This window comes from Heterodontus francisci, chromosome 4 (genome assembly GCF_036365525.1).
Source record: "Heterodontus francisci isolate sHetFra1 chromosome 4, sHetFra1.hap1, whole genome shotgun sequence".
NCBI lineage: Eukaryota > Metazoa > Chordata > Chondrichthyes > Heterodontiformes > Heterodontidae > Heterodontus > Heterodontus francisci.
The window spans coordinates 111622277-111640359 of record NC_090374.1 but is presented as its reverse complement, the minus strand read 5'-3'; the positions used below and the strand labels follow the sequence as shown (position 1 = coordinate 111640359).

General features: G+C 43.5%; 1 protein-coding gene across 2 annotated transcripts in view; it reads left to right on the top strand.

Annotated features, from left to right (window-relative positions):
* LOC137369196 (guanine nucleotide-binding protein G(q) subunit alpha-like) overlaps nucleotides 1-18083 on the top strand; it is a 266092-nt gene that overhangs the window by 195927 nt on the left and 52082 nt on the right. For both annotated transcript variants that reach the window (XM_068029997.1, XM_068029996.1), the window contains exon 3: nucleotides 13542-13696. In XM_068029997.1, the coding sequence (XP_067886098.1) occupies nucleotides 13542-13696 (155 nt within the window). The remainder of the gene's footprint in view (nucleotides 1-13541; nucleotides 13697-18083) is intronic.

The window sequence follows — 18083 nt, the reverse complement described above, 5'->3', positions numbered from 1 at the left end:
TAAAAGGGGTGGGGGAGTTGCATTACTTGTTAAGGGGAATATCACAGCTCTACTGCGGGAGGGCACCTCGGAGGGGTCGTGCAGCGAGGTAATATGGGTGGAGCTCAGGAATAGGAAGAGTGCAGTCACGATGTTGGGGGTTTTCTACAGGCCTCCCAACAGCCAGCGGGAGGTAGAGGAGCAGATATGTAGACAGATTTTGGAAAGATGTAAAGGTAACAGGGTTGTAGTGGTGGGTGATTTTAATGTCCCCTATATTGACTGGGACTCACTTAGTGCTAGGGGCTTGGATGGGGCAGAATTTGTAAGGAGCATCCAGGAGGGCTTCTTGAAACAAAAGGTAGATAGTCCAACTAGGAATGGGGCCGTACTGGACTTGGTATTGGGGAATGAGCCCGGCCATGTGGTCGAAGTTTCAGTCGGGGAGCATTTTGGGAACAGTGACCATAATTCCATAAGTTTTAAGGTACTTGTGGATAAGGATAAGAGTAGTCCTTGGGTGAAGGTGCTAAATTGGGGGAAGGCTAATTAAAACAATATTAGGCAGGAGCTGAAGAATTTAGATTGGGGCAGCTGTTTGAGGGTAAATCAACATCTGACATGTGGGAGTCTTTCAAACGTCAGTTGATTAGAATCCAGGACCAGCACGTTCCTGTGAGGAAGAAGGATAAGTTTGGCAAGTTTAGGGAACCTTGGATAACGCGGGATATTGTGAGCCTCGTCAAAAAGAAAAAGGAAGCATTCGTTAGGGCTGGAAGGCTAGGAACAGACAAATCCCTTGAGGAATATAAAGACAGTAGGAAGGAACTTAAGCAAGGAGTCAGGAGGGCTAAAAGGGGTCATGAAAAGTCATTGGCAAACAGGATTAAGGATAATCCCAAGGCTTTTTATACGTCTTTAAAGAGCAAGAGGGTAACCAGAGAAAGGGTTGGCCCACTCAAGGACAGAGAAGGGAATCTATGTGTGGAGCCAGAGGAAATGGGCGAGGTACTAAATGAGTACTTTGCATCAGTATTCATCAAAGAGAAGGACTTGGTGGATGATGAGCCGAGGGAAGGGAGTGTAGATAGGCTCAGTCATCTCATTATCAAAAAGGAAGAGGTGTTGGGTGTCTTGCAAAGCATTAAAGTAGATAAGTCCCCAGGGCCTGATAGGATCTACGCCAGAATACTGAGGGAGGCAAGGGAAGAAATTGCTGGGGCCTTGACAGAAATCTTTGCATCCTCATTGGCTACAGGTGAGGTCCCAGAGGACTGGAGAATAGCCAATGTTGTTCCTTTGTTTAAGAAGGGTGGCAAGGATAATCCAGGAAATTATAGGCCGGTGAGCCTTACGTCAGTGGTAGGGACAATTTTAGAGAGGATTCTTCGGGACAGGATTTACTCCCATTTGGAAACAAACAAACTTATTAGCGAGAGGCAGCATGGTTTTGTGAAGGGGAGGTCGTGTCTCACTAATTGGATTGAGTTTTTTGAGGAAGTGACGAAGATGATTGATGAAGGAAGGGCAGTGGATGTTATCTATATGGACTTCAGTAAAGCCTTTGACAAGGTCCCTCATGGCAGACTGGTACATAAGGTGAAGTCACACGGGATCAGAGGTGAGCTGGCAAGATGGATACAGAACTGGCTCGGTCATAGAAGACAGAGGGTAGCAGTGGAAGGGGGCTTTTCTGAATGGAGGGATGTGACTAGTGGTGTTCCGCAGGGATCAGTGCTGGGACCTTTGCTGTTTGTAGTATATATAAATGATTTGGAGGAAAATGTAGCTGGTCTGATTAGTAAATTTGTGGACGACACAAAGGTTGGTGGAGTTGCGGACAGTGATGAGGATTGTCAGAGGATACAGCAGGATATAGATCGGTTGGAGACTTGGGCGGAGAAATGGCAGATGGAGTTTAATCTGGACAAATGTGAGGTAATGCATTTTGGAAGGTCTAATGCAGGTGGGAAGTATACAATAAATGGCAGAACCCTTAGGAGTATTGACAGGCAGAGAGATCTGGATGTACAGGTCCACAGGTCACTGAAAGTGGCAACGAGGGTGGATAAGGTAGTCAAGAAGGCATACGGCATGCTTGCCTTCATCGGTCGGGGCATAGAGTATAAAAATTGGCAAGTCATGCTGCAGCTGTACAGAACTTTAGTTAGGCCACACTTAGAATATTGCATGCAATTCTGGTCGCCACACTATCAGAAGGATGTGGAGTCTTTGGAGAGGGTACAGAGGAGGTTTACCAGGATATTGCCTGGTCTGGAGGGCATTAGCTATGAGGAGAGGTTGGATAAACTCGGATTGTTTTCACTGGAACGACGGAGGTGGAGGGGCGACATGATCGAGGTTTACAAAGTTATGAGCGGCATGGACAGAGTGGATAGTCAGAAGCTTTTTCCCAGGGTGGAAGAGTCAGTTACTAGGGGACATAGGTTTAAGGTGTGAGGGGCAAAGTTTAGAGGGGATGTGCGAGGCAAGTTCTTTACACAGAGGGTGGTGAGTGCCTGGAACTTGCTGCCGGGGGAGGTGGTGGAAGCAGGTACGATAGCGACGTTTAAGAGGCAACTGGACAAATACATGAATAGGATGGGAAGAGAGGGATACGGTCCCCGGAAGTGCAGAAGGTTTTAGTTTAGGCAGGCATCAAGATCAGTGCAGGCTTGGAGGGCCGAATGGCCTGTTCCTGTGCTGTACTGTTCTTTGCTCTTTTTGTTTTAATCATCGAAAAGGACAAAGATAAAACAGATTCTAAATTGGGAGACGGCAAATTTTATGAAACTGAGAGGTGATCTGGCGAAAGTAGACTGGATACAGTTACTTGAAGGAAAATCAATGGCAAACCAGTGGGAGGCATTCAAAAGCGAGATTCTACAGGCACAGCGTCGGCATGTCCCCACAAAGATAAAGGGTGATATGGCCAAATTTAGAGCCCCTTGGTTACCTCGAAGCTTACAGGGTAAGTTAAAGCAGAAAAAAGAAAGCTTATGACGATATCAAAAAATTTAATACTTTCGAAAGCCTAGAGGAGTATAGAAAGTGCAGGGGTGAAGTAAGATATGAAATTAGAAAAGCAAAGAGAGGACATGAAAAATTATTGGCAGGTAAAATCAAGGAAAAGCCCAAGATGTTTTATCAGTACATTAAGAGCAATACGATAACTAAGGAAAGGGTAGAGCCGATCAGATGTACAAGGGAACTTATGCATGGATGCAGAAGAGGTGGGCAGGGTTCTTAATGAGTTTTAGTGTCTGTCTTCACAAAGGAGAGGGATGATGTAGACATTGTCGTAAAAGAGGAGTGCAAAATATTAGGTACGATGAGCCTAATGAGAGAGGAAGTACTGGGGGGTCTGTCATCCTTGAAAGTGGATGATGGATTGCATCCAAAGTTGTTAATGGAAGCCAGGGAGGAAATAGCGGATGCGCTGAGGATCATCTTCAAATCCTCACTGGATACGGGCAAGGTGCCAGAGGATTGGAGTGCTGCAAACATTATACCATTGTTTAAAAAGCGAGGGATAGGCCAAATAATTATAGGCCGGTCAGTCTGACCTCAGTGGTGTGTAAGTTATTGGAACCAATTCTAACGGACAGGATAAACTGCCACTTAAATAGGCATGGATTAATTTAGAGAGAGAGAGAGATACAGCACTGAAACAGGCCCTTCGGCCCACCGAGTCTGTGCCGACCAACAACCACCCATTTATACTAACGCTACAGTAATCCCATATTCCTTATCACCTACCTACACTGGGGGCAATTTACAGCGGCCAATTTACCTATCACCTGCAAGTCTTCTGGCTGTGGGAGGAAACCGGAGCACCCGGGGAAAACCCACGCAGACACAGGGAGAACTTGCAAACTCCACACAGGCAGTACCCAGAATCGAACCCGGGTCCCTGGAGCTGTGAGGCTGCGGTGTTAACCACTGCGCCACTGTGCCGCCCTGAATCAGGGGTCGTCAGCATGGATTTGTTAAGGGAAGGTCATGTCTTATTAGCTTGATGGAGTTTTTTGAGGAAGTAACAAGGAGGATCGATGAGGGTAGTGCAGTGGATGTGGTCTCCATGGATTTTAGCAAGGCATTTGACAATGTCCCGCATTGCAGACTGGTAAGTAAAATGAAAGCCCATAGGAGATGGGAATCTGGCAGGTTGGATCCAAAATTGGCTCAGGGACCGCTAACAAAGGGTAGTAGTCCAGGTGCTGGAAGGTTGGTTTAGATTGGGCGCCTAGATTTTTCAGCCAGTGCAGACAGGATGGGCTGAATGGCCTGCTTCTGTGCCCTAATTTTTCTATGGTTCTATGGCAGTCAACGGACGTTTTTGCAAATGAAAAGCGGTTTCTGGTGGCGTTCCACAGGGCTCAGTGTTGGGACCCTTGCTATTTGTGATATATATTAATGATGTGGACTAAAATGTGGGAGGCATGATTGGGAAATTTGCTGATGACACAAAAATTGGCCATGTAGTTGATAGAGAAGAGGATAGCTTGTAGACTCCAGAAATGTTATCAATGGTTTGGTTGAGTGGACGGAAACGTGGCAAATGGAATTCAATCCACAGAAGTGTGAGGTAACGCATTTGGGCAGGACAAACAAAGCGAGGGAATACACAATAAACAGGAGGATATTGAGAGGGGTTGAAGAAGTGAGACACCTTGGAGTGCATGTCCACAGGTCCCTGAAGATGGCAGGACAGGTAAAGTGGTGAAGAAGGCATATGGAATGCTTTCCTTTATTGACCAAGGTATAGAATACAAAAGCAAGGATGTAATGCTGGAACTGTATAAAATGCAGGTTAGGCCACAGCTGGAGTATTGCGTACAGTTCTGGTCACCCCATTATAGGAAGGATATAGTTGCTCTGGAGAGAGTGCAGAGGAGACTTACAGGTGCTATAATAAAAGCAAAATACTGCAGATGCTGGAAATCTGAAATAAAAACAAGAAATGCTGGAGTCACTCAGCAGGTCTGGCAGCATCTGTGGAAAGAGAAGCAGAGTTAACGTTTCGGGTCAGTGACCCTTCTTCGGAACTGACTAATATTAGAAAAGTCACAGATTATAAGCAAGTGAGGTGGGGGTGGGGCAAGAGATAACAAAGGAGAAGGTGTAGATTGGACCAGGCCACATAGCTGACCAAAAGGTCACGGAGCAAAGGCAAACAATATGTTAATGGTGTGTTGAAAGACAAAGCATTAGTACAGATTAGGTGTAAATACACTGAATATTGAACAGCAAGTGCAAACCTTACAGGTGCGTTGCCAGGACTTGAAAGGTGTAGCTCTCGGGAAAGATTGGATCAGCTGGGGTTGTTTTCCTTCGCAACATAGAAAATAGGAGCAGGAATAGGCCATTCAGCCCTTCGAGCCTGCTCCACTATTCTATTTATTTTTTTATTTTATTTAGAGATACAGCACTGAAACAGGCCCTTCAGCCCACCGAGTCTGTGCCGACCAAGAGCCACCCATTTATACTAACCCTACAGTAATCCCATGTTCCCTACCACCGACCTACACTAGGAGCAATTTACAATGGCCAATTTACCTATCACCTGCAAGTCTTTGGCGGTGGGAGAAAACCGGAGCACCCGGCGAAAATCCATGCGGTCACAGGGGGAACTTGCAAACTCCGCAAAGGCAGTACCCAGAATTGAACCCGGGTCCCTGGAGCTGTGAGGCTGCGGTGCTAACCACTGCGCCACTGTGCCGCCGCATTCATTATGATCATGGCTGATCATCCACTCAGTAGCCTATTCCTGCTTTCTCCCTATACCCTTTGACCCCTTTAGACCCAAGAGCTATATCTAATTCCTTCTTGAAAACATACAATGTTTTGGCCTCAACTGCTTTCTGTGGTAGTGAATTCCAGAGGCTCACCACTCTTTGGGTGAAGAAATTTCTCCTCATCTCAGTCCTGAAAGGTTTACCCTGTATGCTTAGACTGTGATCCCTGGTTCTGGACTCCCCCACCATTGGGAACATCCTTCCTGCATCTACCCTGCCAAGTCCTGTTAGAATTTTATATCTTTCTATGAGATCCCCCCCTCACTCTTCTGATCTTCAGCGAATATAATCCTAACCGACTCAATCTCTCCTCATACGTCAGTCCCGCCATCCCAGGAATCAGTCAGTAAACCTTCACTGCACTCCCTCTATAGCAAGAACATCCTTCCTCAGATAAGGAGAGCAAAACTGTGCACAATATTCCAGATGTGGCCTCAACAAGGCCCTGTACAATTGCAGCAAGACATCCCTGCTGCTGTACTCGAATCCTCTCGCTATGAAGGCCAACATACCATTTGCCTTTTTTACCGCCTGTTGCACCTGCATGCTTCCTTTCAGTGACTGGTGTACGAGAACACCCAGGTCTCGCTGCATATTCCCCTCTCTCAGTTTATAGTCGTTCAGATAATCTGCCTTCCTGTTTTTGCTACCAAAGTGGATAACCTCACGTTTATTTACATTATACTGCATCAACCATGCATCAGCCCACTCACTCAACTTGTCCAAATCACCCTGAAGCCTCTCTGCATCTTCCTCACAGCTCACCCTCCCACCCAGTTTTGTGTCATCTGCAAATTTGGAGATATTACATTAAGTTCCCTCACCTAAATCATTAATATATATTGTGAATAGCTGGGGTCCTAGCACCGATCCCTGCAGTACCCCACTAGTCACTGCCTGCCATTCGGAAAAAGACCCATTTATCCCGACTCTTTGTTTCCTGTCTGCCAACTAATTTTCTATCCATCGCAATACACTACCCCCAATCCCATGCGCTTTAATTTTACATGATAATCTCTTATCTGGGACTTTGTCGAAAGCCTTCTGAAAGTCCAAATAAAACACATCCACTGGCTACCCCTCATCAGCTCTCCTAGTTATATCCTCGAAGAATTCTCGTCGATTTGTCAAGCATGATTTCCCTTTCGTAAATCCATGCTGACTCTGCCCGATTCTACCACTGTTCTCTAAGTGCTCTGCTATAAAATCTTTGATAATGGACTCTAGAATTTTCCCCACTACCGACGTCAGGTTAACTGGTCTATAGTTCCCTGCTCTTTCGCTACCTCCCTTTTTAAATAGTGGGGTTACATTAGCTACCCTCCAATCTGTAGGAACTGTTCCAGAGTCTATAGAATTTTGAAAGATGACCATCAATGCATCCACTATTTCTAGGGCTACTTCCTTAAGTACTCTGGGATGCATACCATCAGGCCCTGGGGAATTATCGGCCTTCAATCCCATCAATTTTCCCAACACCATTTCTCTACTAATACTGATTTCCTTCAGTTCCTCCCTCTCACTAAACCTGTGTTCCCCAACATTTCTGATATATTTGTGTCCTCCTTTGTGAAGACAGAAGCAAAGTATGCATTTAGTTGGTCAGCCATTTCTTTATTCCCCATAATAAATTCCCCTGTTTCTGACTGTAAGGGACCTACATCTGTCTTCACCAATCTTTTTCTCTTCACATACCTATGGAAACTTCTACAGTCAGTTTTTATGTTCCCCGCAAGCTTGCTCTCGTACTCTATTTTCCCCTTCTTAATCAATCCCTTGGTCCTCCTTTGCTGAATTCTAAACTGCACCCAATCCTCAGGTCTGTTGTTTTTTCTGGCAGATTTATATGCCTCTTCCTTGGATCTAATGCTCTCTCTAATTTCCCCTTGTAAGCCATGGTTTGGCTACCTTCCCCATTTTACTTTTGCGCCAGACAGGGATAAACAATTGTTGCAATTTATCCATGTGCTCTTTAAATATTTGCCATTGCCTTTCCACCGTCATCCCTTTAAGTAACGTTTCCCAATCCGTCATAGCCAACTCGTGCCTCATACCTTTTAGTTTCCTTTACTAAGGTTCAGGACCCTTGTCTCAGAATCAACTACGTCACTCTCCACCTTGATGAAGAATTCTCTTATATTATGGTCTCTCATCCCCAAGGGGTCTCGCACCACTGGATTGTCAATTATTCCCCTCTCATTACACAATACCCAGTCTAGGATGGCCTGTTCTGTAGTTGGTTCTTCAACGTATTGGTCCAGAAAACCATCCCGTATACACTCCAAGAATTCCTCCTCTACGGTATTGTGACTAATTTGATTTGTCCAATCTATATGCAGATTAAAGTCACCCATAATTACAGATGTTCCTTTCTTGTATGCGTCTCTAATTTCCTGTTTAATGCCATTCCCAACTTCACTACAGTTTGGGGGGGGTCTATATCCAACCCCCACTAAAGTTTTTTTCCCCTTAGTGTTTCTCAGCTCTACCCATACAGATTCCACATCGCCAGAGCTAGTATCCATCTTCACTATTGTGTTAATTTTCTTTTTAATCAGCAATGCAACTCCACCACCTTTTGCTTTTTGTCTGTCCTTCCTAAATACTGAATACCCCTGGATGTTTATTTCCCATCCCTGGTCACCTTGCAGCCATGTCTCCGTAATCCCGACTATATCATACCCGTTTCCATCAATTTGCGCGATTAATTCATCCAATTTATTGCGAATGCTCCATGCTTTAAGGCACAAAGCCTTAAGGCTTGTCTTTTTAACATTACCTGTCCTGTTCCCACTATTTTTCATTCTGGCCCTTGATTTCTCTATCACTTTTCTTATTCCCCTTACTGTCTTTTGTCCTTGTCTTTGATCCCCTCTCCTCTGACTCCTTGCAAAGGTTCCCATCCCCCTGACATTTTAGTTTAAACCCTCTCCAACCACTCTAGCAAATACTCCCTCTAGGACATCAGTCCTGGTCCTGTCCAGGTGTAGCCCGTCTAGTTTGTACTGGTCCCACCTCCTCCAGAACCAGTCCCAATGCCCCAGGAATCTAAAACCCTCCCCCTCACACCATCTCTTCAGCCACATATTCATCCGATATATCCTGCTATTTCTACTCTGATTAGCACGTGGCACTGGTAGTAATCCTGAGATCACCACCTTTGAGGTCCTGCTTTTCAACTTACTTCCTATCTCACTATATTCTGCTTTTAGGTCCTCATCCTTTTTTTTTTACCTTTGTTGTTTTTACCAATGTGTACCACGACCACTGGCTGTTCAACGTCCCCCTTCAGAATGTCCTGTAACCGCTCTGAGACATCCTTGACCCTAGCGCCAGGGAGGCAACATATCATCCTGGAGTTTCTTTTGCGGCCACAGAAAAGCTTATCTATTCCCCTTACAATTGATTCCCCTATAACTATTGCATTCCCACACTTTTTACTCCTCCCCTGTGCAGCAGAGCCAACCGTGATGCAACAAATTGGGCTGTTGCTGCTTTCCCCTGAGAGGCCATTCCCCCCAACAGTATCCAAAACGGTATACCTGTTTTGCAGGGGAATAGCCACAGGAGATTCCTGAACTGCCTGCCAATGTCCTCTTGCTCTGCCTAGTGGTCACCCATTCCCTTCCTGCTTGTGGGGTCTGAGCCTGCGGTGTGACCACCTCTCTATACGTGCTATCCACGATACTCTCCGCCTCGTGGATGCTCCACAGTGTCCCCAGCTGCCGCTCCAGCTCCGAAACCCGGGCTTCCAGGAGCTGCAGCTGGGCACACTTCCTGCACACATGCCGTCCTGGGCACTGGAAATGTTCCCGGCTTCCGACATGGAGCACAAGGAGCACACCATGGCTTTGAGCTCTCCTGCCATGACTTAACCCTAAATTAACCTTTTGGAAGATCTTAATGTAAAATAATATCAGTTACTCTCGGGCCTTTCCTCCCTGGTCCTCGTTACTACAGAACTCCCTTAAAAAAAAAACACTACTTACTGTAAACCTTTCTTACCTTAGATACTTACCCAGCTATTTAGAGCTATTCCCTAACAGCAGTGACTCACCAACCAATCACCTTGCAGCTTTCCTGTGATGTCACTGTTGGCTTTTTTTCCCTCTCTTTTTTTCAAAACTCTGAACAGAGGAGGCTGAGGGGTGACTTAATTGAGGTGTGCAAAATTATGAGGGGCCTAGATAGAGTAGACAGGAAGGGCCTGTTTTCCCTAGCGGAGAGGTAAATTACCAGGAGGCACAGATTTAAGGTGATTGGTAGAAGGATTAGAAGGGAGATGAGGAAATCCTTTGTCACCCAGAGGGTAGTGGATGTCTGGAATTCACTGCCTGGTGGAGGCAGAAACCCTCAACTCATTTAAAAGATACCTGGACATGCACCTGAAGTGCTGTAACTTGCAAGGCTACGGACAAGGTGCTGGAAGGTGGGATTAGATTGGGCAGCTAGATTTTACGGCCGCGCAGAGACAATGGGCTGAATGGCCTCCTTCTGTGCCGTAATTTTTCTGTGGTTCTAGGGTCGCAGGAAAAGAAAATCTGAGGATGAGCCACACTGCTAAACTTCGTGTACTTCTCGGGTTGCCAACTGTGGTGGAGGCAAGCTTGGAAGTTGATCATGTGATCTGACCACATGGTGCCAAATCATGTGTTGTCTGATCACATGACTTATACAAATATTATTGCATTTACCTCCCAACGGTTGGGGTCCTGTAGTTGAGTATCTTTGCTCATAGTTTTGTGCGAGCAGCTGTCCTGTGAGAAGTTCCAAGAACCGGGACGCCACTTGTGAGCAGACAAAGAGGGGAAACCGAGGCGGGAAGGAAGAGAAACTGAATTTAGGGGAGTGATTGGAGGGGAAATCAGATTTTGGAAGGTATTTGATTCCACCAGTAACTCATGATAACTCCCTGAATTGCACTGATAACTGCTACGAATACTGATAACATGCCGATACTACTCATAACAGTAATGCAGTAACTTCTAGTCTGCACATAACTGATGTTAATAAGTGTACTGCCCCAATATCCTACCCGTAAGTATTAGTAGTAATCCTATAACCCACTGATATTTACCCTGAAATCATAGCCAGAAATTCCCTGCACTGCATAAGGTGTGGTTAGGGTCCCCAGTTGCTCCCACTTTTTTAATAGGCCCCATCTCTTCCCCTGTCACCTTGGGCACTGTTTTCGTTTGAAGTTGATAACTCTGAAATGGGAGTCTCAGTCAGAGCTGATCTACACTTGGGCTTTACTTGTTAAAACCAGTCAGTACAGACCAGCTGAACCAAATAAAGAGATTGCACAAAAGCAGTGGACTCAGTGTTTGGGACACCTCTCACAGGGGACATCATCCAAAACTCAGCTCAGCACCAACATTTCTAAACCATTCCCTGAGCTTGGACTCAAACAAGAGCGTTCATAGAAATTACAGCATAGGAGGAGGCCATTCAGGCCCCAGTGCTGGTGCTCTTTCTTGTAACCTCTTTTTCCAAGATCCATTTGTTCCTCCTTTTTGAAGATTTATTCCTCTCTATTTTAAATTGCTTTAGTCTACCTCTATAGCCACATGTGGTGAAGGATCCCATGATGCAATAACCTTCAGTTCAAGAATCTTGCTCATCTCTTTCCTTTTGGTTCTTCTAGTGAGAATCCTTGATATTTGTTTCCTCGTTCCCTATTGGCACACCAATGAAAACAATCGTTTTACTATTTACACACAGTAAGGACCCAGTTTTCACTTAGTCCTTTATTGCCAGCGCATCTCTCAGTGCCTCTCCCACACAGCATGACGTTGCTGCTGCTGTTCCTGACTTTGCAAGAACCTGCTGATTTCCCACCCCTGATTTTCCTTATCCTATCTCCCTCTCTTCTCCCATTCCCCAGTCTCCAACTCTCGGTGAGCCCCCAGTCTCCAACTCTCTCCATGCTCCCTTTTCCCAGTCTTCACCCCTCCCCGAGCCCAGCCCCTTTTTGTAGCCAACCTGCCTTTCCCCCCCCCCCCCCCCCCTTTGCCCCCGGCACTGAGCAGAAGTCATATGCCAGCTCCTGGGAATGACTTGGGAAATCAATTTGTTGAAAATTAATGCAGTATAACTTTATTCTGACTCCCAATACCAGGCTATCTGTTTATGGGACGGAATTTGCTGGAAAAAAGGGCATGTGAATGACACATCCCATTATTCATGTGCAAATTGGCATGGAAAAGATACCACAAGTTGCTGGACAGTTGGTGTCACTCTGCTTGTTAGCTTCATGAGTACATTGCTTCACCCTTAACCTCCCTGTGAGTTTCATGTAATTGCACATTAGTTGGTCTTTGAACTCACCAGAGAAAGTCTGTGCAGTAATAAAAGTGCAAGTACCCTTTTGACTTTGTAAGAACATATGAAATGGGGGCAGGAGTGGACCATACCTCAAGCTTGCTCCACCATTTGATACCATCATGGCTAATCTTCTGCCTCAACTTCCCTTTCCTGCTCGCTTCCCATATCTCTCGATTCCCTGGGAGACCAAAAATCGTTTATCTCAACCTTGAATATGCTCAATGATGGAGCATCCATAATCCTCTGGGGCAGACAATTCCTCAGATTCGCAACCCTCTAAGTGAAGAAATTTCTCCTCATCTCAGTCCTGGATGATAGATCCCTTAACCTGAGACTGTACCCCTGTTTTATAGATTCCCAGCCAGCGGAAACAACCTCTTAGTGTCTACCCTGTCAAGCCCGTTCACAATCTATTATGTTTCAATGAGATCACCTCTCATACTTCTAAACTCCAAAGAGTATTGGCCCAGTTTACTCAGCCTTTTAATCCTCGGACATTCCTCTCACCCCAGGAACCAATCAAGTGAACCTTTGCTGTACCACCTCCAAGGCGTAAATCCTTCCTTAGATATGGAGACCAAAGCTGCACACACAACTCCAGCTGTGGTCTCAGCAAAGCCCTATACAATTGTAGCAAGATTTCCTTATTTTTCTACTCCAATCCTCTTCCAATAAAGGTCAACTGTGTTCCTTGTAAAAGTGCAGCCAAGTTTCACTGAACATCAACAGTTGAAAGTTTCACGCCTTTTAAAAAAGATTCTGCTTTTCTAATCCTACTACCAAAGTGAATAACCTCACAGATCACCACATTATTATATTCCATCTGCAACTTGTTGCCTATTCACTTAACCTGACTATATCTCTTTGTAGCCTTTGTTTATTTTTCATTCCTTAACTCTTATTGATGAAGGAAGGTCCCAGGTGCCCTGTTGTACTTGCTACGCATTATCTGCTTGCACTTCTAGCAACTTACTTGGCAAACAATATTTGATCTGAAGAGTGCAGGGGTAAGTCTGACTACCTCGGCATGCGGGGAGATGTCCTGCTCCAGTAAATTCCAGCTCAGTTATTGACAACACCACATGGGAGCTCTGCAGCTGGAAATTTAAAATGCTGATCTCCGGTGCTATTCGAGGCAGCGCTTAGGATAGGAATCACTGATTTTTGGGAAACTGTCATTCTAGTCGGATTGGGAATCCTATGCGCTTCCTAATATGTAGCTCAGCAAGAGCTGCGGATCAGTTCCTGTGCCCACCCTGACAGTCAGGGAATGGCATGTCATGCAAAGAGAATTTAAAAGAGCAGTAATGGGCCATTTGTAATATATGCTTGGTCATATATTTAGAAATATCTACAATGGAAAAGGGATCATGGAAAACCTTTAAAACGGAAGAATTTCTTAAATTTACATCACAAATTTATTTTTCTTCCTCATAGGCACACGCACAGTTAATTCGTGATATTGACGTAGAAAAGGTGACAACATTTGATAACCCCTACGTGGAAGCAATAAAATGTTTATGGATTGACCCAGGTATCCAGGAGTCCTATGACAGGCGAAGAGAGTACCAACTGTCTGATTCTACTAAATAGTAAGTTTACAAATCAAATTCACTTATTATTGAAGTAATTTGTTTATAAACACTTGATGTTGCTCAACCAAGATGGCAACAAAAGTTTGTGCTCCAATTGTGCAACTACATATTTGTGGGTTAAGAAGTTCCCTTGTATTTGGGATAAACTTTTAATTTGATGCACCTATACATGATGTACTCTGTGGCACAAAGGAAAACTGACTTCTTAAAATATCAAGTTTCTGGTGACCAGTTAAATTCAAAACTTCATATCGTATGCCTTTTCTGGTTGGTAGGATGACTAAAGCTCATAGACACGCTTTCATAAGCTCGATTGCTCCAATGCCGCCTTTACCAGCCTCCTAATCTTCTACCTGCATAAAGTTTAATTTGTCAAAAACTTCAGCATCCACTGATACACTAAGCCCTACTGGCCCATTATCCTCAAGGAATGTAAACAAAATACTGAATCAGGACTGGTAAGACATCTTAATATACTATAGCCACATTTTCAATTCCCATTCTAAGCACGAGCCAAAAGCACATGCATGTCATTTCACAGACATCACTCTGGGATAATCTGCAGTTTGTTTGGAGTGAATTTTGTGGCCATCAAGGTAGGTAGGGACAACAACACTGGGAAATAAAGCATAATTCTACTTTGGAAACTCAATGGTAGCATTGAGCATGCCAGGCTAAGTATACCATGTTTTCATGTTTGTACTTGCGTCTGTTCAATTTTCAGTCCATTAACGCCCTATCTGTACTAATGCTTTGTCTTTCAACACACCTTTAACATATTGTTTGCCTTTGCTCCACGACCTTCTGGTCAGCTATTCTGTGACCTTGTCCTATCTACACCTTCTCCTTTGTTATCTCTTGCCCCACCCCTGCTTTACTTGCTTATAACCTTTTACATTTCTGATATTTGCCAGTTCTGAAGAAAGGTCACTGACCTGAAATGTTAATTCTGCTTCTCTCTCCACAGATGCTGCCAGACCTGCTGAGTGTTTCCAGCACTTCTTGTTTTTATTTCAGATTTCCAGCATCTGCAGTAATTTGCTTTTATTTAAGTATACCATGCATTAGACAGGTGACTGCAGACTTGGTCAAAAAGATGGGATTTTAGGGAGTGTTTGAAATTTTTGAAAAGCAGAAGGTTTAGGAATGGGGTTCCAGGATGTATGGTTGAGATGACTTTTGCTTTCTGTGCAACAACTCTGCTCAATTCATGGGAGAGCTCAGAGTTGGAGGAAACATACTGGAGGAGGTTGCAGAGATGTGACAGGAGAGTTCATGAGGGATTGTTAGGTCTGAACAGGTTAGTTTAAATTTAATGAAATGGAGTAAGGGAACTAATATAAGTCAGTGGGAATGGGGATGATGGACCAGGTGACCATTAGAGTTTAGGACAAGATGAAATTTAATCAGAGAAGTGTGAAATGATTCATTTTGCTCAGAAGAATGAAGAATGGCAATAGAAATGAAATGGTTCAATTTTAAAGGAACAGAGAGACCTGGGGTGTACTTAAATACGTGTTTGACATTGAAAAGGCTGTTAAAAAGACATATGGGATCTTTGGCTTTATAAATAGAGGCATGGGCTATGCAAGCAAGGAAGTTACATGAAGAGACTAGAAAAACTGGGGTCGTTCTCATTCGAGCAATGAAGGTTCAGGGAAGTTTTGATAGAGTTGCTGAAAATCAAGAGTAAATAAGGAGAAACTGTCAGTAACCAGAGAACACAGATTTAAGGTAATTGGCAAAAGAACCAGAGGTGATGAGGGGAAAAAAAAGTTGATAAAGCACGTTGTTATGATCTGGATGGACTGCACTGCTGAAAAAGGGGTTTGAAGCAGATTAAAGGATAATTTTCAGAAGGCAGTTAGATAAATACTTGAAGGGGAAAAATTGCTGGGCTGGGGGAAAGAGCAGAGGAATGAGATTAATTGGATAGCTTTTTCAAAGAACAAGCATAGTCTGAATGGCCTGTTTCTATGCTGTATCATTCTGTGTTTCTATAATTCTATCCATGGCGTAAAGTCAAATAGGCAGTCTGACAGCACAGGTGGTAACAGGGATAAAGGAAGTGATAGAGCTGTTGCCAGTATGCATTTGGAAGCTGACTTTGTGCCTATGGATGATGTTGAAAAGTGATGGTTGTAAATGAACCTCACTAATTTCAGTCAATTTTACTTCTGTCTTTGGAGAATGAGGAACAAGAAACTGAGCCCCAAATTTAGAAGACAGTGCCACCTATTGAGTAGTGACTTCAACTTAATGTACTCTGTATTTTCAATCAGACTTGTCTCATTCAGTTGCAGTAATGGTTTTCCTGGTTTTTGATTTACCCAGTTTGCTGGAAGATGAGGAATTTATGCAATGGTGCTGTCTGTCCATATGTCACCTCAAGACCAAGCGTACTTCTCCAGATTTTAAGCATTTGCATGTTGGAAGGAGGGCTTTGATAGCCTGATTTCTGTATTCCTTTTAGAGCAGGGAGGGATGCTTGAAACTCTTTAACAAATGTTGACACTTTGTTAGTTTTAATGAAAGCTTTGTAGGCTAATCCTTTTATAGGGTGTTTTCTATTTATTCACTATTTCAATATATGTTGCTTTATTGCACTTCAATGCCAACTTGTGCCATTTCCTTTCAAATCACCTCAAGTGGCAGATGCAATGATGTCTTATCAATTACGATTACACATTTAAGTTGTTAAAAAGGATTAAGCTGCAGTTAGAGACAACGAGCAGCTGCATTTTACTAATGTTATGTCACCTTAGAAATGGTGGGCTAGACAAAATAGCTGGACTCCTTGTTCTGTTGAAAATTATTTGCATTGAAATTATTGGCAAAACTGCTATATTAATGCATTTAATATTCATGAGAAATACCACATTTTAAAAATGGCTGTACATGGATTCCTATGATCAAATACCCAGCTTCTTTGGAAATTAGGACAGGGGCTTCCCCAATAATTGAAATACACTAGATGCATTGGTAAACTTTTATCATCAAATATAGCAATAATGAACTAGTTACCAGCAGAAAAACAAGCAATCAAATTTGTCATTTTTTATAAGCTACCCTTTGTGAATCAATGATTACCACAAAATCAAATTGCTCAAATAATGTTACTACTGGTTTCAGTGATTTTTCTTCATTCAGGCCAGCATGTAGACCCTGAATTAGTATTTATAACAAAAAATGCATATTTTGGAAAAATTCATTAAATTCACCATGTTAGAAATGCCTATCTGAGCCTTCAGTTGGAGACCTCATCTGGGCTTTAACTCCAGGGGATTTCCAGCTAGTGTGCATAAATTGTGTTGTGTGTGAAGCATGGTGGGATTTATAGTTTTCTCCTTGACCTGTGGATTTACAATACACGCAGTGTACTCTGAGAACCAATAATTTAAAAAAAATATGAGTAAGATATGAGTGGCAGGGAAAAATGTCAAAATACAAAGATTTGCAATGAATTCCAAGCTAATGGTATTGTTTGGGATATTATTCTGTCTATCACTGGACACCCAGAGCAGATAATTGAGGCACTTGACTGACCTTGGACAAAGTGTCTTGAGCCAGGCCTGATAATGCAGAATGACCACGAGTTCAGGTGCAATGAGAGACTTAAGTGTGGGAAACCCTCCCTAGGTAGTACTCCACTACAACAGCTTCACCAAGAATTAGGCACCCACTTTGGGAAGAAAGAGGTAGAAAATATTTGTTCTGGTCATGTCAGTAACGTAAATAGATGGAGGCAGGAGGGAAGAATCAACAAAAAGTTTATTCACGTGTAATCCACCTTGGGAAGTAAAGCAGAAACTAGAATTTTTTGAAGCAGCAAGAAAAAAAGTTAATTGCATCTTTTGTAAAAGGGTAGGCAAATAGTATTCTCTCACAACAGCATTAGAAGGATGGATCATATTTTTATTTTGTGCCAGCTATAAGATGTATTAATTCAATAAAATTGCTGTATTTTAGTAATGGAAAACTACTGTTGCATTTAGGCTGGAGTGGGACTGAGCTTTCAAGGCATAACCAGTGTTATGAACATTGGACTTGATAACATGATTGTGTTTTAAAAATTGTGATTTTTAACAGTTTAAAATGGAGTCTGGGAATTCAGGTGACCTCACATCCACTCGGCTAAAGGACAAGACAGATCAAAGACATGAAAAAAGAGACTGCAGGGGTAACACATTAAGAACAAAGGGTTTATCCCTCCCAAACTTGTGGGTTGTAATGCAAGGAGTCAATGATTCTGAGGATGCAAATGTACCAAGCAGCTGGTAACAATGGAAGGCCCAGGTGTCTGTGTGAAACCAGACTTTTGGACTCTGCATATTGGAATGGCTCAATAAGCTATTGACTTGTGAGTCCAGCTAAATTTAGCAGA